The 25,196-nt window shown below is 42.7% G+C and overlaps 1 protein-coding gene across 1 annotated transcript in view; it reads left to right on the top strand.

Moving 5' to 3' along the window:
- LOC139457237 (mucin-12-like) overlaps nt 1-25,196 on the top strand; it is a 26,575-nt gene extending 1,379 nt beyond the window's left edge. Inside the window, exons 2-9 of the mRNA XM_071238648.1 lie at nt 2,051-2,617; nt 5,239-5,805; nt 8,384-8,950; nt 11,572-12,138; nt 14,760-15,326; nt 18,120-18,514; nt 21,137-21,659; nt 24,410-25,196. Coding sequence (XP_071094749.1) covers nt 2,051-2,617; nt 5,239-5,805; nt 8,384-8,950; nt 11,572-12,138; nt 14,760-15,326; nt 18,120-18,514; nt 21,137-21,659; nt 24,410-25,196 — 4,540 coding nt within the window. The remainder of the gene's footprint in view (nt 1-2,050; nt 2,618-5,238; nt 5,806-8,383; nt 8,951-11,571; nt 12,139-14,759; nt 15,327-18,119; nt 18,515-21,136; nt 21,660-24,409) is intronic.

The raw sequence follows: 25,196 nt of genomic DNA, 5'->3' as shown, positions 1-25,196 counted from the left end.
TTATTTTTTTACCAATAACTGTATTTACGACCTCTCATAACTTTATCTAAAACATTATTGATCACAGGACTACTGTGTGTTTTTTTAACATTTATTTTTTTTAGTGTGGGGCATGATATACTTTAATGAACATTTACCCCCATGTCACTTCTTACCTGGTTGAGCAAATATACTTTATACTCGCTTATGACATTCCTGTAGTTTTCTCACTTCAGATTAATGCTTTACCGTCATTATGCATATGCATTCGTATTTCTTTTCTGAAGGTTCTATCATGATATAACATTTATACTAAGTTTTCCTATAATAATTAGATCCACATCAAGTGCTTTTGAGTTATCATGGTGTAATATGTATACATCATTTCATAAAATTATAGTTTAGCAAGTAATACTTATCATCAGGTAAAATGCATATACAAAATAGCAGTAGTTTCAGTTATAGCTTTTAAGATAGATGCTAGTCTAAAGTAACGAGAACACATCTCCTAGACATACTACTCAATAAGACAAAAGTTATGTGTCTACATAGTTTAAATGATTTAAAGCTTTTAGATAAATACTAGCCTAAGGAATCAAGATCCCATCTCCCAGACATAATATCCAATAACACAAAAGATATGTCTACATAGTCTTATGGATTGCCTTGAACTATTTTATGTAAGTAAATCTGTCATCACTTATATTAGCATAACATTCAGCAATTACTTCAATTTAGACTCATTAAGGATTAGCCCCCACACAAGCTCGTCTATAGCACCCAGTAAATATGTCAACAAGATTAGTGCCAGTCCAACAGGATTAACAGGATTAAGAATTCCCCTCTGTCTAGCCATTCACTAACCATAAGACACACCCCATCGTGTGTCAACCCATCTTCCCGTGGCAAGAGAGTTAACTGACTATAAAAGTCAGTTAACACTCTTGCCTCGAGAAGATGTTATCAACCAATCTTATTCCTTTTTATTGTTCTAAGCTTTGTTAAATACACAGAAGCAAAATGTTAAGCAGAAGGCGTTTGTCGCGCTAAACAAGCAGATCTCTCCCCCACAGCCCAGAGGGTTGTACCGACTCTCTGTGGCACCCTCAGCTATATTCTAAGATATTGTAAATTGTTCACCGTTCTTGTAAATAAAATTGTTATTAGTCTCTTGTGACTCCGACTCTTTGCGGACAAATTCCCCCAAGAAAACCAGCACGTCATTTGGAAGGTTTCGTTCATCCGAACAGAACCATAATAGTTAATTGGTTGTTCAAAGAGTTCATCCAACTCTCTGTTTTTGTATAGAGTACTACATGTGCAAGATTTTCCATACAACGACGAGAGGACGTGTTTCTAATGAGTACTTCTTGCAATTGTATACACATGTAACACATATATTGTTGATAATCTTTATCACTTTCTATAATTCATTTTCTAATTTTCATAAACGACTTGTTCGACTTCGCGTTACCATATGTTTTCTCAAACAATTGCAGACTGAGTGATCAGCTATCACAGGTCACACACACAAGTCTCCCTCCCTCGCCATCAGCTATCACAGGTCACTGACACAAGTCTCCCTCCCTGGCCATCAGCTATCACAGGTCACTGACACAAGTCTCTCTCCCTCGCCATCAGCTATCACAGGTCACTGACACAAGTCTCCCTCCCTCGCCATCAGCTATCACAGGTCACTGACACAAGTCTCCCTGCCTGGCCATCAGCTATCACAGGTCACTGACACAAGTCTCCCTCCCTCGCCATCAGCTATCACAGGCCACCGACACAAGTCTCCCTCCCCCGCCATCAGCTATCACAGGTCACTGACACAAGTCTCCCTCCCTCGCCATCAGATATCACAGGCCACCCACAAAAGTCTCCATCCCTTGCCATCAGCTATCACAGGTCACCCACACAAGTCTTCCTCCCTCGCCATCAGTTATCACAGGTCATTGACACAAGCCTCCTTCCCTGGCCATCAGCTATCACAGGTCACCCACACAAGTCTCCCTCCCTCGCTATCAGTTATCACAGGTCACTGACACAAGTCTCCCTCCCTCGCCATCAGCTATCACAGGTCACCCACACAAGTCTCCCTTCCCTGGCCATCAGCTATCACAGGTCACCCACACAAGTCTCCCTCCCCGCCATCAGCTATCACAGGTCACCCACACAAGTCTCCCTCCCCCGCCATCAGTTATCACAGGTCACTGACACAAGACTCCCTCCCTCGCCATCAGCTATCACAGGTCACCCACACAAGTCTCCCTCCCCCGCCATCAGCTGCCACAGATCCCCGACACAAGTCTCCCTCCCCCGCCACCAGCTGCCACAGGTCACCGGCAAAAGTCTCCCTCCCCCGCCATCAGCTGCCACAGGTCACTGACACAAGTCTCCTTCCACGCCATCAGCTATCACATGTCACCGACACATGTCTCCCTCCCCCGCCATCAGCTGCCACAGGTCACCCACACAAGTCTCCCTCCCCCGCCATCAGCTTTCACAGGTCACCGACACAAGTCTCCCTCCCTCGCCATCAGCTGCCACAGGTCACCCACACAAGTCTCCCTCCCCCGCCATCAGCTTTCACAGGTCACCGACACAAGTCTCCCTCCCTCGCCATCAGCTGCCACAGGTCACCCACACAAGTCTCCCTCCCCCGCCATTTTATATTTGTTTTTTTTACCAATGTTGTTGTTTTTTATTAAAGGTGTGCATATAGACATTTTGTCAACAAAAGCATGTCATTTACACTTTTCAGAAAACACGTCATGTCTGCGTGGTGATCCATAAAAATTGTGAAAATAACAGTTTTTGTAAATATTTGTCATGCTCATTACTGCATAATATCATTATATCTTAACGTGTGGAAATATACATTTTGTCAACAAAAACATGTTATTAACATATTTTCAGAAAACGTGTCATTCCAGTGTGATGATCCATAAAAAATGTGAAAATAACAGTTTTTGTACTGTGTATCATGCTCATTACTGCATAATATCTTTATAGAGTGCAAATAGACATTTTGTCAACAAAAAGATTCATGAACAATTATATTTACTATAAACTTTACTCTCATAGATATTTGTTATTTTACATTTGTTTAACAATTTACAACCTCCTCTCAATTCATGATTGCTATTGTATCACGTATTTTAGATTATTTTTTTACCATTAACTGTATTTACGACCTCTCATAACTTTATCTAAAACATTATTGATCACAGGACTACTGTGTGTTTTTTTAACATTTATTTTTTTTAGTGTGGGGCATGATATACTTTAATGAACATTTACCCCCATGTCACTTCTTACCTGGTTGAGCAAACATACTTTATACTCGCTTATGACATTCCTGTAGTTTTCTCACTTCAGATTAATGCTTTACCGTCATTATGCATATGCATTCGTATTTCTTTTCTGAAGGTTCTATCATGATATAACATTTATACTAAGTTTTCCTATAATAATTAGATCCACATCAAGTGCTTTTGAGTTATCATGGTGTAATATGTATACATCATTTCATAAAATTATAGTTTAGCAAGTAATACTTATCATCAGGTAAAATGCATATACAAAATAGCAGTAGTTTCAGTTATAGCTTTTAAGATAGATGCTAGTCTAAAGTAACGAGAACACATCTCCTAGACATACTACTCAATAAGACAAAAGTTATGTGTCTACATAGTTTAAATGATTTAAAGCTTTTAGATAAATACTAGCCTAAGGAATCAAGATCCAATCTCCCAGACATAATATCCAATAACACAAAAGATATGTCTACATAGTCTTATGGATTGCCTTGAACTATTTTATGTAAGTAAATCTGTCATCACTTATATTAGCACAACATTCAGCAATTACTTCAATTTAGACTCATTAAGGATTAGCCCCCACACAAGCTCGTCTATAGCACCCAGTAAATATGTCAACAAGATTAGTGCCAGTCCAACAGGATTAACAGGATTAAGAATTCCCCTCTGTCTAGCCATTCACTAACCATAAGACACACCCCATCGTGTGTCAACCCATCTTCCCGTGGCAAGAGAGTTAACTGACTATAAAAGTCAGTTAACACTCTTGCCTCGAGAAGATGTTATCAACCAATCTTATTCCTTTTTATTGTTCTAAGCTTTGTTAAATACACAGAAGCAAAATGTTAAGCAGAAGGCGTTTGTCGCGCTAAACAAGCAGATCTCTCCCCCACAGCCCAGAGGGTTGTACCGACTCTCTGTGGCACCCTCAGCTATATTCTAAGATATTGTAAATTGTTCACCGTTCTTGTAAATAAAATTGTTATTAGTCTCTTGTGACTCCGACTCTTTGCGGACAAATTCCCCCAAGAAAACCAGCACGTCATTTGGAAGGTTTCGTTCATCCGAACAGAACCATAATAGTTAATTGGTTGTTCAAAGAGTTCATCCAACTCTCTGTTTTTGTATAGAGTACTACATGTGCAAGATTTTCCATACAACGACGAGAGGACGTGTTTCTAATGAGTACTTCTTGCAATTGTATACACATGTAACACATATATTGTTGATAATCTTTATCACTTTCTATAATTCATTTTCTAATTTTCATAAACGACTTGTTCGACTTCGCGTTACCATATGTTTTCTCAAACAATTGCAGACTGAGTGATCAGCTATCACAGGTCACACACACATGTCTCCCTCCCTCGCCATCAGCTATCACAGGTCACTGACACAAGTCTCCCTCCCTGGCCATCAGCTATCACAGGTCACTGACACAAGTCTCTCTCCCTCGCCATCAGCTATCACAGGTCACTGACACAAGTCTCCCTCCCTCGCCATCAGCTATCACAGGTCACTGACACAAGTCTCCCTGCCTGGCCATCAGCTATCACAGGTCACTGACACAAGTCTCCCTCCCTCGCCATCAGCTATCACAGGCCACCGACACAAGTCTCCCTCCCCCGCCATCAGCTATCACAGGCCACCGACACAAGTCTCCCTCCCCCGCCATCAGCTATCACAGGTCACTGACACAAGTCTCCCTCCCTCGCCATCAGATATCACAGGCCACCCACAAAAGTCTCCATCCCTTGCCATCAGCTATCACAGGTCACCCACACAAGTCTTCCTCCCTCGCCATCAGTTATCACAGGTCATTGACACAAGCCTCCTTCCCTGGCCATCAGCTATCACAGGTCACCCACACAAGTCTCCCTCCCTCGCTATCAGTTATCACAGGTCACTGACACAAGTCTCCCTCCCTCGCCATCAGCTATCACAGGTCACCCACACAAGTCTCCCTTCCCTGGCCATCAGCTATCACAGGTCACCCACACAAGTCTCCCTCCCCGCCATCAGCTATCACAGGTCACCCACACAAGTCTCCCTCCCCCGCCATCAGTTATCACAGGTCACTGACACAAGACTCCCTCCCTCGCCATCAGCTATCACAGGTCACCCACACAAGTCTCCCTCCCCCGCCATCAGCTGCCACAGATCCCCGACACAAGTCTCCCTCCCCCGCCACCAGCTGCCACAGGTCACCGGCAAAAGTCTCCCTCCCCCGCCATCAGCTGCCACAGGTCACTGACACAAGTCTCCTTCCACGCCATCAGCTATCACATGTCACCGACACATGTCTCCCTCCCCCGCCATCAGCTGCCACAGGTCACCCACACAAGTCTCCCTCCCCCGCCATCAGCTTTCACAGGTCACCGACACAAGTCTCCCTCCCTCGCCATCAGCTGCCACAGGTCACCCACACAAGTCTCCCTCCCCCGCCATCAGCTTTCACAGGTCACCGACACAAGTCTCCCTCCCTCGCCATCAGCTGCCACAGGTCACCCACACAAGTCTCCCTCCCCCGCCATTTTATATTTGTTTTTTTTACCAATGTTGTTGTTTTTTATTAAAGGTGTGCATATAGACATTTTGTCAACAAAAGCATGTCATTTACACTTTTCAGAAAACACGTCATGTCTGCGTGGTGATCCATAAAAATTGTGAAAATAACAGTTTTTGTAAATATTTGTCATGCTCATTACTGCATAATATCATTATATCTTAACGTGTGGAAATATACATTTTGTCAACAAAAACATGTTATTAACATATTTTCAGAAAACGTGTCATTCCAGTGTGATGATCCATAAAAAATGTGAAAATAACAGTTTTTGTACTGTGTATCATGCTCATTACTGCATAATATCTTTATAGAGTGCAAATAGACATTTTGTCAACAAAAAGATTTATGAACAATTATATTTACTATAAACTTTACTCTCATAGATATTTGTTATTTTACATTTGTTTAACAATTTACAACCTCCTCTCAATTCATGATTGCTATTGTATCACGTATTTTAGATTATTTTTTTACCATTAACTGTATTTACGACCTCTCATAACTTTATCTAAAACATTATTGATCACAGGACTACTGTGTGTTTTTTTAACATTTATTTTTTTTAGTGTGGGGCATGATATACTTTAATGAACATTTACCCCCATGTCACTTCTTACCTGGTTGAGCAAACATACTTTATACTCGCTTATGACATTCCTGTAGTTTTCTCACTTCAGATTAATGCTTTACCGTCATTATGCATATGCATTCGTATTTCTTTTCTGAAGGTTCTATCATGATATAACATTTATACTAAGTTTTCCTATAATAATTAGATCCACATCAAGTGCTTTTGAGTTATCATGGTGTAATATGTATACATCATTTCATAAAATTATAGTTTAGCAAGTAATACTTATCATCAGGTAAAATGCATATACAAAATAGCAGTAGTTTCAGTTATAGCTTTTAAGATAGATGCTAGTCTAAAGTAACGAGAACACATCTCCTAGACATACTACTCAATAAGACAAAAGTTATGTGTCTACATAGTTTAAATGATTTAAAGCTTTTAGATAAATACTAGCCTAAGGAATCAAGATCCAATCTCCCAGACATAATATCCAATAACACAAAAGATATGTCTACATAGTCTTATGGATTGCCTTGAACTATTTTATGTAAGTAAATCTGTCATCACTTATATTAGCACAACATTCAGCAATTACTTCAATTTAGACTCATTAAGGATTAGCCCCCACACAAGCTCGTCTATAGCACCCAGTAAATATGTCAACAAGATTAGTGCCAGTCCAACAGGATTAACAGGATTAAGAATTCCCCTCTGTCTAGCCATTCACTAACCATAAGACACACCCCATCGTGTGTCAACCCATCTTCCCGTGGCAAGAGAGTTAACTGACTATAAAAGTCAGTTAACACTCTTGCCTCGAGAAGATGTTATCAACCAATCTTATTCCTTTTTATTGTTCTAAGCTTTGTTAAATACACAGAAGCAAAATGTTAAGCAGAAGGCGTTTGTCGCGCTAAACAAGCAGATCTCTCCCCCACAGCCCAGAGGGTTGTACCGACTCTCTGTGGCACCCTCAGCTATATTCTAAGATATTGTAAATTGTTCACCGTTCTTGTAAATAAAATTGTTATTAGTCTCTTGTGACTCCGACTCTTTGCGGACAAATTCCCCCAAGAAAACCAGCACGTCATTTGGAAGGTTTCGTTCATCCGAACAGAACCATAATAGTTAATTGGTTGTTCAAAGAGTTCATCCAACTCTCTGTTTTTGTATAGAGTACTACATGTGCAAGATTTTCCATACAACGACGAGAGGACGTGTTTCTAATGAGTACTTCTTGCAATTGTATACACATGTAACACATATATTGTTGATAATCTTTATCACTTTCTATAATTCATTTTCTAATTTTCATAAACGACTTGTTCGACTTCGCGTTACCATATGTTTTCTCAAACAATTGCAGACTGAGTGATCAGCTATCACAGGTCACACACACATGTCTCCCTCCCTCGCCATCAGCTATCACAGGTCACTGACACAAGTCTCCCTCCCTGGCCATCAGCTATCACAGGTCACTGACACAAGTCTCTCTCCCTCGCCATCAGCTATCACAGGTCACTGACACAAGTCTCCCTCCCTCGCCATCAGCTATCACAGGTCACTGACACAAGTCTCCCTGCCTGGCCATCAGCTATCACAGGTCACTGACACAAGTCTCCCTCCCTCGCCATCAGCTATCACAGGCCACCGACACAAGTCTCCCTCCCCCGCCATCAGCTATCACAGGTCACTGACACAAGTCTCCCTCCCTCGCCATCAGATATCACAGGCCACCCACAAAAGTCTCCATCCCTTGCCATCAGCTATCACAGGTCACCCACACAAGTCTTCCTCCCTCGCCATCAGTTATCACAGGTCATTGACACAAGCCTCCTTCCCTGGCCATCAGCTATCACAGGTCACCCACACAAGTCTCCCTCCCTCGCTATCAGTTATCACAGGTCACTGACACAAGTCTCCCTCCCTCGCCATCAGCTATCACAGGTCACCCACACAAGTCTCCCTTCCCTGGCCATCAGCTATCACAGGTCACCCACACAAGTCTCCCTCCCCGCCATCAGCTATCACAGGTCACCCACACAAGTCTCCCTCCCCCGCCATCAGTTATCACAGGTCACTGACACAAGACTCCCTCCCTCGCCATCAGCTATCACAGGTCACCCACACAAGTCTCCCTCCCCCGCCATCAGCTGCCACAGATCCCCGACACAAGTCTCCCTCCCCCGCCACCAGCTGCCACAGGTCACCGGCAAAAGTCTCCCTCCCCCGCCATCAGCTGCCACAGGTCACTGACACAAGTCTCCTTCCACGCCATCAGCTATCACATGTCACCGACACATGTCTCCCTCCCCCGCCATCAGCTGCCACAGGTCACCCACACAAGTCTCCCTCCCCCGCCATCAGCTTTCACAGGTCACCGACACAAGTCTCCCTCCCTCGCCATCAGCTGCCACAGGTCACCCACACAAGTCTCCCTCCCCCGCCATCAGCTTTCACAGGTCACCGACACAAGTCTCCCTCCCTCGCCATCAGCTGCCACAGGTCACCCACACAAGTCTCCCTCCCCCGCCATTTTATATTTGTTTTTTTTACCAATGTTGTTGTTTTTTATTAAAGGTGTGCATATAGACATTTTGTCAACAAAAGCATGTCATTTACACTTTTCAGAAAACACGTCATGTCTGCGTGGTGATCCATAAAAATTGTGAAAATAACAGTTTTTGTAAATATTTGTCATGCTCATTACTGCATAATATCATTATATCTTAACGTGTGGAAATATACATTTTGTCAACAAAAACATGTTATTAACATATTTTCAGAAAACGTGTCATTCCAGTGTGATGATCCATAAAAAATGTGAAAATAACAGTTTTTGTACTGTGTATCATGCTCATTACTGCATAATATCTTTATAGAGTGCAAATAGACATTTTGTCAACAAAAAGATTCATGAACAATTATATTTACTATAAACTTTACTCTCATAGATATTTGTTATTTTACATTTGTTTAACAATTTACAACCTCCTCTCAATTCATGATTGCTATTGTATCACGTATTTTAGATTATTTTTTTACCATTAACTGTATTTACGACCTCTCATAACTTTATCTAAAACATTATTGATCACAGGACTACTGTGTGTTTTTTTAACATTTATTTTTTTTAGTGTGGGGCATGATATACTTTAATGAACATTTACCCCCATGTCACTTCTTACCTGGTTGAGCAAACATACTTTATACTCGCTTATGACATTCCTGTAGTTTTCTCACTTCAGATTAATGCTTTACCGTCATTATGCATATGCATTCGTATTTCTTTTCTGAAGGTTCTATCATGATATAACATTTATACTAAGTTTTCCTATAATAATTAGATCCACATCAAGTGCTTTTGAGTTATCATGGTGTAATATGTATACATCATTTCATAAAATTATAGTTTAGCAAGTAATACTTATCATCAGGTAAAATGCATATACAAAATAGCAGTAGTTTCAGTTATAGCTTTTAAGATAGATGCTAGTCTAAAGTAACGAGAACACATCTCCTAGACATACTACTCAATAAGACAAAAGTTATGTGTCTACATAGTTTAAATGATTTAAAGCTTTTAGATAAATACTAGCCTAAGGAATCAAGATCCAATCTCCCAGACATAATATCCAATAACACAAAAGATATGTCTACATAGTCTTATGGATTGCCTTGAACTATTTTATGTAAGTAAATCTGTCATCACTTATATTAGCACAACATTCAGCAATTACTTCAATTTAGACTCATTAAGGATTAGCCCCCACACAAGCTCGTCTATAGCACCCAGTAAATATGTCAACAAGATTAGTGCCAGTCCAACAGGATTAACAGGATTAAGAATTCCCCTCTGTCTAGCCATTCACTAACCATAAGACACACCCCATCGTGTGTCAACCCATCTTCCCGTGGCAAGAGAGTTAACTGACTATAAAAGTCAGTTAACACTCTTGCCTCGAGAAGATGTTATCAACCAATCTTATTCCTTTTTATTGTTCTAAGCTTTGTTAAATACACAGAAGCAAAATGTTAAGCAGAAGGCGTTTGTCGCGCTAAACAAGCAGATCTCTCCCCCACAGCCCAGAGGGTTGTACCGACTCTCTGTGGCACCCTCAGCTATATTCTAAGATATTGTAAATTGTTCACCGTTCTTGTAAATAAAATTGTTATTAGTCTCTTGTGACTCCGACTCTTTGCGGACAAATTCCCCCAAGAAAACCAGCACGTCATTTGGAAGGTTTCGTTCATCCGAACAGAACCATAATAGTTAATTGGTTGTTCAAAGAGTTCATCCAACTCTCTGTTTTTGTATAGAGTACTACATGTGCAAGATTTTCCATACAACGACGAGAGGACGTGTTTCTAATGAGTACTTCTTGCAATTGTATACACATGTAACACATATATTGTTGATAATCTTTATCACTTTCTATAATTCATTTTCTAATTTTCATAAACGACTTGTTCGACTTCGCGTTACCATATGTTTTCTCAAACAATTGCAGACTGAGTGATCAGCTATCACAGGTCACACACACATGTCTCCCTCCCTCGCCATCAGCTATCACAGGTCACTGACACAAGTCTCCCTCCCTGGCCATCAGCTATCACAGGTCACTGACACAAGTCTCTCTCCCTCGCCATCAGCTATCACAGGTCACTGACACAAGTCTCCCTCCCTCGCCATCAGCTATCACAGGTCACTGACACAAGTCTCCCTGCCTGGCCATCAGCTATCACAGGTCACTGACACAAGTCTCCCTCCCTCGCCATCAGCTATCACAGGCCACCGACACAAGTCTCCCTCCCCCGCCATCAGCTATCACAGGCCACCGACACAAGTCTCCCTCCCCCGCCATCAGCTATCACAGGTCACTGACACAAGTCTCCCTCCCTCGCCATCAGATATCACAGGCCACCCACAAAAGTCTCCATCCCTTGCCATCAGCTATCACAGGTCACCCACACAAGTCTTCCTCCCTCGCCATCAGTTATCACAGGTCATTGACACAAGCCTCCTTCCCTGGCCATCAGCTATCACAGGTCACCCACACAAGTCTCCCTCCCTCGCTATCAGTTATCACAGGTCACTGACACAAGTCTCCCTCCCTCGCCATCAGCTATCACAGGTCACCCACACAAGTCTCCCTTCCCTGGCCATCAGCTATCACAGGTCACCCACACAAGTCTCCCTCCCCGCCATCAGCTATCACAGGTCACCCACACAAGTCTCCCTCCCCCGCCATCAGTTATCACAGGTCACTGACACAAGACTCCCTCCCTCGCCATCAGCTATCACAGGTCACCCACACAAGTCTCCCTCCCCCGCCATCAGCTGCCACAGATCCCCGACACAAGTCTCCCTCCCCCGCCACCAGCTGCCACAGGTCACCGGCAAAAGTCTCCCTCCCCCGCCATCAGCTGCCACAGGTCACTGACACAAGTCTCCTTCCACGCCATCAGCTATCACATGTCACCGACACATGTCTCCCTCCCCCGCCATCAGCTGCCACAGGTCACCCACACAAGTCTCCCTCCCCCGCCATCAGCTTTCACAGGTCACCGACACAAGTCTCCCTCCCTCGCCATCAGCTGCCACAGGTCACCCACACAAGTCTCCCTCCCCCGCCATCAGCTTTCACAGGTCACCGACACAAGTCTCCCTCCCTCGCCATCAGCTGCCACAGGTCACCCACACAAGTCTCCCTCCCCCGCCATTTTATATTTGTTTTTTTTACCAATGTTGTTGTTTTTTATTAAAGGTGTGCATATAGACATTTTGTCAACAAAAGCATGTCATTTACACTTTTCAGAAAACACGTCATGTCTGCGTGGTGATCCATAAAAATTGTGAAAATAACAGTTTTTGTAAATATTTGTCATGCTCATTACTGCATAATATCATTATATCTTAACGTGTGGAAATATACATTTTGTCAACAAAAACATGTTATTAACATATTTTCAGAAAACGTGTCATTCCAGTGTGATGATCCATAAAAAATGTGAAAATAACAGTTTTTGTACTGTGTATCATGCTCATTACTGCATAATATCTTTATAGAGTGCAAATAGACATTTTGTCAACAAAAAGATTCATGAACAATTATATTTACTATAAACTTTACTCTCATAGATATTTGTTATTTTACATTTGTTTAACAATTTACAACCTCCTCTCAATTCATGATTGCTATTGTATCACGTATTTTAGATTATTTTTTTACCATTAACTGTATTTACGACCTCTCATAACTTTATCTAAAACATTATTGATCACAGGACTACTGTGTGTTTTTTTAACATTTATTTTTTTTAGTGTGGGGCATGATATACTTTAATGAACATTTACCCCCATGTCACTTCTTACCTGGTTGAGCAAACATACTTTATACTCGCTTATGACATTCCTGTAGTTTTCTCACTTCAGATTAATGCTTTACCGTCATTATGCATATGCATTCGTATTTCTTTTCTGAAGGTTCTATCATGATATAACATTTATACTAAGTTTTCCTATAATAATTAGATCCACATCAAGTGCTTTTGAGTTATCATGGTGTAATATGTATACATCATTTCATAAAATTATAGTTTAGCAAGTAATACTTATCATCAGGTAAAATGCATATACAAAATAGCAGTAGTTTCAGTTATAGCTTTTAAGATAGATGCTAGTCTAAAGTAACGAGAACACATCTCCTAGACATACTACTCAATAAGACAAAAGTTATGTGTCTACATAGTTTAAATGATTTAAAGCTTTTAGATAAATACTAGCCTAAGGAATCAAGATCCAATCTCCCAGACATAATATCCAATAACACAAAAGATATGTCTACATAGTCTTATGGATTGCCTTGAACTATTTTATGTAAGTAAATCTGTCATCACTTATATTAGCACAACATTCAGCAATTACTTCAATTTAGACTCATTAAGGATTAGCCCCCACACAAGCTCGTCTATAGCACCCAGTAAATATGTCAACAAGATTAGTGCCAGTCCAACAGGATTAACAGGATTAAGAATTCCCCTCTGTCTAGCCATTCACTAACCATAAGACACACCCCATCGTGTGTCAACCCATCTTCCCGTGGCAAGAGAGTTAACTGACTATAAAAGTCAGTTAACACTCTTGCCTCGAGAAGATGTTATCAACCAATCTTATTCCTTTTTATTGTTCTAAGCTTTGTTAAATACACAGAAGCAAAATGTTAAGCAGAAGGCGTTTGTCGCGCTAAACAAGCAGATCTCTCCCCCACAGCCCAGAGGGTTGTACCGACTCTCTGTGGCACCCTCAGCTATATTCTAAGATATTGTAAATTGTTCACCGTTCTTGTAAATAAAATTGTTATTAGTCTCTTGTGACTCCGACTCTTTGCGGACAAATTCCCCCAAGAAAACCAGCACGTCATTTGGAAGGTTTCGTTCATCCGAACAGAACCATAATAGTTAATTGGTTGTTCAAAGAGTTCATCCAACTCTCTGTTTTTGTATAGAGTACTACATGTGCAAGATTTTCCATACAACGACGAGAGGACGTGTTTCTAATGAGTACTTCTTGCAATTGTATACACATGTAACACATATATTGTTGATAATCTTTATCACTTTCTATAATTCATTTTCTAATTTTCATAAACGACTTGTTCGACTTCGCGTTACCATATGTTTTCTCAAACAATTGCAGACTGAGTGATCAGCTATCACAGGTCACACACACATGTCTCCCTCCCTCGCCATCAGCTATCACAGGTCACTGACACAAGTCTCCCTCCCTGGCCATCAGCTATCACAGGTCACTGACACAAGTCTCTCTCCCTCGCCATCAGCTATCACAGGTCACTGACACAAGTCTCCCTCCCTCGCCATCAGCTATCACAGGTCACTGACACAAGTCTCCCTGCCTGGCCATCAGCTATCACAGGTCACTGACACAAGTCTCCCTCCCTCGCCATCAGCTATCACAGGCCACCGACACAAGTCTCCCTCCCCCGCCATCAGCTATCACAGGCCACCGACACAAGTCTCCCTCCCCCGCCATCAGCTATCACAGGTCACTGACACAAGTCTCCCTCCCTCGCCATCAGATATCACAGGCCACCCACAAAAGTCTCCATCCCTTGCCATCAGCTATCACAGGTCACCCACACAAGTCTTCCTCCCTCGCCATCAGTTATCACAGGTCATTGACACAAGCCTCCTTCCCTGGCCATCAGCTATCACAGGTCACCCACACAAGTCTCCCTCCCTCGCTATCAGTTATCACAGGTCACTGACACAAGTCTCCCTCCCTCGCCATCAGCTATCACAGGTCACCCACACAAGTCTCCCTTCCCTGGCCATCAGCTATCACAGGTCACCCACACAAGTCTCCCTCCCCGCCATCAGCTATCACAGGTCACCCACACAAGTCTCCCTCCCCCGCCATCAGTTATCACAGGTCACTGACACAAGACTCCCTCCCTCGCCATCAGCTATCACAGGTCACCCACACAAGTCTCCCTCCCCCGCCATCAGCTGCCACAGATCCCCGACACAAGTCTCCCTCCCCCGCCACCAGCTGCCACAGGTCACCGGCAAAAGTCTCCCTCCCCCGCCATCAGCTGCCACAGGTCACTGACACAAGTCTCCTTCCACGCCATCAGCTATCACATGTCACCGACACATGTCTCCCTCCCCCGCCATCAGCTGCCACAGGTCACCCACACAAGTCTCCCTCCCCCGCCATCAGCTTTCACAGGTCACCGACACAAGTCTCCCTCCCTCGCCATCAGCTGCCACAGGTCACCCACACAAGTCTCCCTCCCCCGCCATCAGCTTTCACAGGTCACCGACACAAGTCTCCCTCCCTCGCCATCAGCTGCCACAGGTCACCCACACAAGTCTCCCTCCCCCGCCATTTTATATTTGTTTTTTTTACCAATGTTGTTGTTTTTTATTAAAGGTGTGCATATAGACATTTTGTCAACAAAAGCATGTCATTTACACTTTTCAGAAAACACGTCATGTCTGCGTGGTGATCCATAAAAATTGTGAAAATAACAGTTTTTGTAAATATTTGTCATGCTCATTACTGCATAATATCATTATATCTTAACGTGTGGAAATATACATTTTGTCAACAAAAACATGTTATTAACATATTTTCAGAAAACGTGTCATTCCAGTGTGATGATCCATAAAAAATGTGAAAATAACAGTTTTTGTACTGTGTATCATGCTCATTACTGCATAATATCTTTATAGAGTGCAAATAGACATTTTGTCAACAAAAAGATTTATGAACAATTATATTTACTATAAACTTTACTCTCATAGATATTTGTTATTTTACATTTGTTTAACAATTTACAACCTCCTCGCAATTCATGATTGCTATTGTATCACGTATTTTAGATTATTTTTTTACCATTAACTGTATTTACGACCTCTCATAACTTTATCTAAAACATTATTGATCACAGGACTACTGTGTGTTTTTTTAACATTTATTTTTTTTAGTGTGGGGCATGATATACTTTAATGAACATTTACCCCCATGTCACTTCTTACCTGGTTGAGCAAACATACTTTATACTCGCTTATGACATTCCTGTAGTTTTCTCACTTCAGATTAATGCTTTACCGTCATTATGCATATGCATTCGTATTTCTTTTCTGAAGGTTCTATCATGATATAACATTTATACTAAGTTTTCCTATAATAATTAGATCCACATCAAGTGCTTTTGAGTTATCATGGTGTAATATGTATACATCATTTCATAAAATTATAGTTTAGCAAGTAATACTTATCATCAGGTAAAATGCATATACAAAATAGCAGTAGTTTCAGTTATAGCTTTTAAGATAGATGCTAGTCTAAAGTAACGAGAACACATCTCCTAGACATACTACTCAATAAGACAAAAGTTATGTGTCTACATAGTTTAAATGATTTAAAGCTTTTAGATAAATACTAGCCTAAGGAATCAAGATCCAATCTCCCAGACATAATATCCAATAACACAAAAGATATGTCTACATAGTCTTATGGATTGCCTTGAACTATTTTATGTAAGTAAATCTGTCATCACTTATATTAGCACAACATTCAGCAATTACTTCAATTTAGACTCATTAAGGATTAGCCCCCACACAAGCTCGTCTATAGCACCCAGTAAATATGTCAACAAGATTAGTGCCAGTCCAACAGGATTAACAGGATTAAGAATTCCCCTCTGTCTAGCCATTCACTAACCATAAGACACACCCCATCGTGTGTCAACCCATCTTCCCGTGGCAAGAGAGTTAACTGACTATAAAAGTCAGTTAACACTCTTGCCTCGAGAAGATGTTATCAACCAATCTTATTCCTTTTTATTGTTCTAAGCTTTGTTAAATACACAGAAGCAAAATGTTAAGCAGAAGGCGTTTGTCGCGCTAAACAAGCAGATCTCTCCCCCACAGCCCAGAGGGTTGTACCGACTCTCTGTGGCACCCTCAGCTATATTCTAAGATATTGTAAATTGTTCACCGTTCTTGTAAATAAAATTGTTATTAGTCTCTTGTGACTCCGACTCTTTGCGGACAAATTCCCCCAAGAAAACCAGCACGTCATTTGGAAGGTTTCGTTCATCCGAACAGAACCATAATAGTTAATTGGTTGTTCAAAGAGTTCATCCAACTCTCTGTTTTTGTATAGAGTACTACATGTGCAAGATTTTCCATACAACGACGAGAGGACGTGTTTCTAATGAGTACTTCTTGCAATTGTATACACATGTAACACATATATTGTTGATAATCTTTATCACTTTCTATAATTCATTTTCTAATTTTCATAAACGACTTGTTCGACTTCGCGTTACCATATGTTTTCTCAAACAATTGCAGACTGAGTGATCAGCTATCACAGGTCACACACACATGTCTCCCTCCCTCGCCATCAGCTATCACAGGTCACTGACACAAGTCTCCCTCCCTGGCCATCAGCTATCACAGGTCACTGACACAAGTCTCTCTCCCTCGCCATCAGCTATCACAGGTCACTGACACAAGTCTCCCTCCCTCGCCATCAGCTATCACAGGTCACTGACACAAGTCTCCCTCCCTCGCCATCAGCTATCACAGGTCACTGACACAAGTCTCCCTGCCTGGCCATCAGCTATCACAGGTCACTGACACAAGTCTCCCTCCCTCGCCATCAGCTATCACAGGCCACCGACACAAGTCTCCCTCCCCCGCCATCAGCTATCACAGGTCACTGACACAAGTCTCCCTCCCTCGCCATCAGATATCACAGGCCACCCACAAAAGTCTCCATCCCTTGCCATCAGCTATCACAGGTCACCCACACAAGTCTTCCTCCCTCGCCATCAGTTATCACAGGTCATTGACACAAGCCTCCTTCCCTGGCCATCAGCTATCACAGGTCACCCACACAAGTCTCCCTCCCTCGCTATCAGTTATCACAGGTCACTGACACAAGTCTCCCTCCCTCGCCATCAGCTATCACAGGTCACCCACACAAGTCTCCCTTCCCTGGCCATCAGCTATCACAGGTCACCCACACAAGTCTCCCTCCCCGCCATCAGCTATCACAGGTCACCCACACAAGTCTCCCTCCCCCGCCATCAGTTATCACAGGTCACTGACACAAGACTCCCTCCCTCGCCATCAGCTATCACAGGTCACCCACACAAGTCTCCCTCCCCCGCCATCAGCTGCCACAGATCCCCGACACAAGTCTCCCTCCCCCGCCACCAGCTGCCACAGGTCACCGGCAAAAGTCTCCCTCCCCCGCCATCAGCTGCCACAGGTCACTGACACAAGTCTCCTTCCACGCCATCAGCTATCACATGTCACCGACACATGTCTCCCTCCCCCGCCATCAGCTGCCACAGGTCACCCACACAAGTCTCCCTCCCCCGCCATCAGCTTTCACAGGTCACCGACACAAGTCTCCCTCCCTCGCCATCAGCTGCCACAGGTCACCCACACAAGTCTCCCTCCCCCGCCATCAGCTTTCACAGGTCACCGACACAAGTCTCCCTCCCTCGCCATCAGCTGCCACAGGTCACCCACACAAGTCTCCCTCCCCCGCCATTTTATATTTGTTTTTTTTACCAATGTTGTTGTTTTTTATTAAAGGTGTGCATATAGACATTTTGTCAACAAAAGCATGTCATTTACACTTTTCAGAAAACACGTCATGTCTGCGTGGTGATCCATAAAAATTGTGAAAATAACAGTTTTTGTAAATATTTGTCATGCTCATTACTGCATAATATCATTATATCTTAACGTGTGGAAATATACATTTTGTCAACAAAAACATGTTATTAACATATTTTCAGAAAACGTGTCATTCCAGTGTGATGATCCATAAAAAATGTGAAAATAACAGTTTTTGTACTGTGTATCATGCTCATTACTGCATAATATCTTTATAGAGTGCAAATAGACATTTTGTCAACAAAAAGATTCATGAACAATTATATTTACTATAAACTTTACTCTCATAGATATTTGTTATTTTACATTTGTTTAACAATTTACAACCTCCTCTCAATTCATGATTGCTATTGTATCACGTATTTTAGATTATTTTTTTACCATTAACTGTATTTACGACCTCTCATAACTTTATCTAAAACATTATTGATCACAGGACTACTGTGTGTTTTTTTAACATTTATTTTTTTTAGTGTGGGGCATGATATACTTTAATGAACATTTACCCCCATGTCACTTCTTACCTGGTTGAGCAAACATACTTTATACTCGCTTATGACATTCCTGTAGTTTTCTCACTTCAGATTAATGCTTTACCGTCATTATGCATATGCATTCGTATTTCTTTTCTGAAGGTTCTATCATGATATAACATTTATACTAAGTTTTCCTATAATAATTAGATCCACATCAAGTGCTTTTGAGTTATCATGGTGTAATATGTATACATCATTTCATAAAATTATAGTTTAGCAAGTAATACTTATCATCAGGTAAAATGCATATACAAAATAGCAGTAGTTTCAGTTATAGCTTTTAAGATAGATGCTAGTCTAAAGTAACGAGAACACATCTCCTAGACATACTACTCAATAAGACAAAAGTTATGTGTCTACATAGTTTAAATGATTTAAAGCTTTTAGATAAATACTAGCCTAAGGAATCAAGATCCAATCTCCCAGACATAATATCCAATAACACAAAAGATATGTCTACATAGTCTTATGGATTGCCTTGAACTATTTTATGTAAGTAAATCTGTCATCACTTATATTAGCACAACATTCAGCAATTACTTCAATTTAGACTCATTAAGGATTAGCCCCCACACAAGCTCGTCTATAGCACCCAGTAAATATGTCAACAAGATTAGTGCCAGTCCAACAGGATTAACAGGATTAAGAATTCCCCTCTGTCTAGCCATTCACTAACCATAAGACACACCCCATCGTGTGTCAACCCATCTTCCCGTGGCAAGAGAGTTAACTGACTATAAAAGTCAGTTAACACTCTTGCCTCGAGAAGATGTTATCAACCAATCTTATTCCTTTTTATTGTTCTAAGCTTTGTTAAATACACAGAAGCAAAATGTTAAGCAGAAGGCGTTTGTCGCGCTAAACAAGCAGATCTCTCCCCCACAGCCCAGAGGGTTGTACCGACTCTCTGTGGCACCCTCAGCTATATTCTAAGATATTGTAAATTGTTCACCGTTCTTGTAAATAAAATTGTTATTAGTCTCTTGTGACTCCGACTCTTTGCGGACAAATTCCCCCAAGAAAACCAGCACGTCATTTGGAAGGTTTCGTTCATCCGAACAGAACCATAATAGTTAATTGGTTGTTCAAAGAGTTCATCCAACTCTCTGTTTTTGTATAGAGTACTACATGTGCAAGATTTTCCATACAACGACGAGAGGACGTGTTTCTAATGAGTACTTCTTGCAATTGTATACACATGTAACACATATATTGTTGATAATCTTTATCACTTTCTATAATTCATTTTCTAATTTTCATAAACGACTTGTTCGACTTCGCGTTACCATATGTTTTCTCAAACAATTGCAGACTGAGTGATCAGCTATCACAGGTCACACACACATGTCTCCCTCCCTCGCCATCAGCTATCACAGGTCACTGACACAAGTCTCCCTCCCTGGCCATCAGCTATCACAGGTCACTGACACAAGTCTCTCTCCCTCGCCATCAGCTATCACAGGTCACTGACACAAGTCTCCCTCCCTCGCCATCAGCTATCACAGGTCACTGACACAAGTCTCCCTGCCTGGCCATCAGCTATCACAGGTCACTGACACAAGTCTCCCTCCCTCGCCATCAGCTATCACAGGCCACCGACACAAGTCTCCCTCCCCCGCCATCAGCTATCACAGGTCACTGACACAAGTCTCCCTCCCTCGCCATCAGATATCACAGGCCACCCACAAAAGTCTCCATCCCTTGCCATCAGCTATCACAGGTCACCCACACAAGTCTTCCTCCCTCGCCATCAGTTATCACAGGTCATTGACACAAGCCTCCTTCCCTGGCCATCAGCTATCACAGGTCACCCACACAAGTCTCCCTCCCTCGCTATCAGTTATCACAGGTCACTGACACAAGTCTCCCTCCCTCGCCATCAGCTATCACAGGTCACCCACACAAGTCTCCTTTCCCTGGCCATCAGCTATCACAGGTCACCCACACAAGTCTCCCTCCCCGCCATCAGCTATCACAGGTCACCCACACAAGTCTCCCTCCCCCGCCATCAGTTATCACAGGTCACTGACACAAGACTCCCTCCCTCGCCATCAGCTATCACAGGTCACCCACACAAGTCTCCCTCCCCCGCCATCAGCTGCCACAGATCCCCGACACAAGTCTCCCTCCCCCGCCACCAGCTGCCACAGGTCACCGGCAAAAGTCTCCCTCCCCCGCCATCAGCTGCCACAGGTCACTGACACAAGTCTCCTTCCACGCCATCAGCTATCACATGTCACCGACACATGTCTCCCTCCCCCGCCATCAGCTGCCACAGGTCACCCACACAAGTCTCCCTCCCCCGCCATCAGCTTTCACAGGTCACCGACACAAGTCTCCCTCCCTCGCCATCAGCTGCCACAGGTCACCCACACAAGTCTCCCTCCCCCGCCATCAGCTTTCACAGGTCACCGACACAAGTCTCCCTCCCTCGCCATCAGCTGCCACAGGTCACCCACACAAGTCTCCCTCCCCCGCCATTTTATATTTGTTTTTTTTACCAATGTTGTTGTTTTTTATTAAAGGTGTGCATATAGACATTTTGTCAACAAAAGCATGTCATTTACACTTTTCAGAAAACACGTCATGTCTGCGTGGTGATCCATAAAAATTGTGAAAATAACAGTTTTTGTAAATATTTGTCATGCTCATTACTGCATAATATCATTATATCTTAACGTGTGGAAATATACATTTTGTCAACAAAAACATGTTATTAACATATTTTCAGAAAACGTGTCATTCCAGTGTGATGATCCATAAAAAATGTGAAAATAACAGTTTTTGTACTGTGTATCATGCTCATTACTGCATAATATCTTTATAGAGTGCAAATAGACATTTTGTCAACAAAAAGATTTATGAACAATTATATTTACTATAAACTTTACTCTCATAGATATTTGTTATTTTACATTTGTTTAACAATTTACAACCTCCTCTCAATTCATGATTGCTATTGTATCACGTATTTTAGATTATTTTTTTACCATTAACTGTATTTACGACCTCTCATAACTTTATCTAAAACATTATTGATCACAGGACTACTGTGTGTTTTTTTAACATTTATTTTTTTTAGTGTGGGGCATGATATACTTTAATGAACATTTACCCCCATGTCACTTCTTACCTGGTTGAGCAAACATACTTTATACTCGCTTATGACATTCCTGTAGTTTTCTCACTTCAGATTAATGCTTTACCGTCATTATGCATATGCATTCGTATTTCTTTTCTGAAGGTTCTATCATGATATAACATTTATACTAAGTTTTCCTATAATAATTAGATCCACATCAAGTGCTTTTGAGTTATCATGGTGTAATATGTATACATCATTTCATAAAATTATAGTTTAGCAAGTAATACTTATCATCAGGTAAAATGCATATACAAAATAGCAGTAGTTTCAGTTATAGCTTTTAAGATAGATGCTAGTCTAAAGTAACGAGAACACATCTCCTAGACATACTACTCAATAAGACAAAAGTTATGTGTCTACATAGTTTAAATGATTTAAAGCTTTTAGATAAATACTAGCCTAAGGAATCAAGATCCAATCTCCCAGACATAATATCCAATAACACAAAAGATATGTCTACATAGTCTTATGGATTGCCTTGAACTATTTTATGTAAGTAAATCTGTCATCACTTATATTAGCACAACATTCAGCAATTACTTCAATTTAGACTCATTAAGGATTAGCCCCCACACAAGCTCGTCTATAGCACCCAGTAAATATGTCAACAAGATTAGTGCCAGTCCAACAGGATTAACAGGATTAAGAATTCCCCTCTGTCTAGCCATTCACTAACCATAAGACACACCCCATCGTGTGTCAACCCATCTTCCCGTGGCAAGAGAGTTAACTGACTATAAAAGTCAGTTAACACTCTTGCCTCGAGAAGATGTTATCAACCAATCTTATTCCTTTTTATTGTTCTAAGCTTTGTTAAATACACAGAAGCAAAATGTTAAGCAGAAGGCGTTTGTCGCGCTAAACAAGCAGATCTCTCCCCTACAGCCCAGAGGGTTGTACCGACTCTCTGTGGCACCCTCAGCTATATTCTAAGATATTGTAAATTGTTCACCGTTCTTGTAAATAAAATTGTTATTAGTCTCTTGTGACTCCGACTCTTTGCGGACAAATTCCCCCAAGAAAACCAGCACGTCATTTGGAAGGTTTCGTTCATCCGAACAGAACCATAATAGTTAATTGGTTGTTCAAAGAGTTCATCCAACTCTCTGTTTTTGTATAGAGTACTACATGTGCAAGATTTTCCATACAACGACGAGAGGACGTGTTTCTAATGAGTACTTCTTGCAATTGTATACACATGTAACACATATATTGTTGATAATCTTTATCACTTTCTATAATTCATTTTCTAATTTTCATAAACGACTTGTTCGACTTCGCGTTACCATATGTTTTCTCAAACAATTGCAGACTGAGTGATCAGCTATCACAGGTCACACACACAAGTCTCCCTCCCTCGCCATCAGCTATCACAGGTCACTGACACAAGTCTCCCTCCCTGGCCATCAGCTATCACAGGTCACTGACACAAGTCTCTCTCCCTCGCCATCAGCTATCACAGGTCACTGACACAAGTCTCCCTCCCTCGCCATCAGCTATCACAGGTCACTGACACAAGTCTCCCTGCCTGGCCATCAGCTATCACAGGTCACTGACACAAGTCTCCCTCCCTCGCCATCAGCTATCACAGGCCACCGACACAAGTCTCCCTCCCCCGCCATCAGCTATCACAGGTCACTGACACAAGTCTCCCTCCCTCGCCATCAGATATCACAGGCCACCCACAAAAGTCTCCATCCCTTGCCATCAGCTATCACAGGTCACCCACACAAGTCTTCCTCCCTCGCCATCAGTTATCACAGGTCATTGACACAAGCCTCCTTCCCTGGCCATCAGCTATCACAGGTCACCCACACAAGTCTCCCTCCCTCGCTATCAGTTATCACAGGTCACTGACACAAGTCTCCCTCCCTCGCCATCAGCTATCACAGGTCACCCACACAAGTCTCCCTTCCCTGGCCATCAGCTATCACAGGTCACCCACACAAGTCTCCCTCCCCGCCATCAGCTATCACAGGTCACCCACACAAGTCTCCCTCCCCCGCCATCAGTTATCACAGGTCACTGACACAAGACTCCCTCCCTCGCCATCAGCTATCACAGGTCACCCACACAAGTCTCCCTCCCCCGCCATCAGCTGCCACAGATCCCCGACACAAGTCTCCCTCCCCCGCCACCAGCTGCCACAGGTCACCGGCAAAAGTCTCCCTCCCCCGCCATCAGCTGCCACAGGTCACTGACACAAGTCTCCTTCCACGCCATCAGCTATCACATGTCACCGACACATGTCTCCCTCCCCCGCCATCAGCTGCCACAGGTCACCCACACAAGTCTCCCTCCCCCGCCATCAGCTTTCACAGGTCACCGACACAAGTCTCCCTCCCTCGCCATCAGCTGCCACAGGTCACCCACACAAGTCTCCCTCCCCCGCCATCAGCTTTCACAGGTCACCGACACAAGTCTCCCTCCCTCGCCATCAGCTGCCACAGGTCACCCACACAAGTCTCCCTCCCTCGCCATCAGCTGCCACAGGTCACTGACACAAGTCTCCCTCCCCGCCATCAGCTGTCACAGGTCACCGGCACAAGTCTCCTTCCCTCGCCATCAGCTGCCACAGGTCACCGACACAAGTCTCCCTCCCCGCCATCAGCTGTCACAGGTCACTGACACAAGTCTCCCTCCCTCGCCATCAGCTGCCACAGGTCACCAACACAAGTCTCCCTCCCTCGCCATCAGCTGCCAGAGGTCACTGACACAAGTCTCCCTCCCCGCCATCAGCTGCCACAGGTCACTGACAGAAGCCTCCCTCCCTCGCCATCAGCTGCCACAGGTCACTGACACATGTCTCCCTCCCTCGCCATCAGCTGCCACAGGTCACTGA

The sequence above is a fragment of the Haliotis cracherodii genome, unplaced genomic scaffold (genome assembly GCF_022045235.1).
Source record: "Haliotis cracherodii isolate W230 unplaced genomic scaffold, xgHalCrac1.p SCAF_12, whole genome shotgun sequence".
Taxonomy (NCBI): domain Eukaryota; kingdom Metazoa; phylum Mollusca; class Gastropoda; order Lepetellida; family Haliotidae; genus Haliotis; species Haliotis cracherodii.
This window is presented reverse-complemented; position numbering and strand designations above follow the sequence as displayed.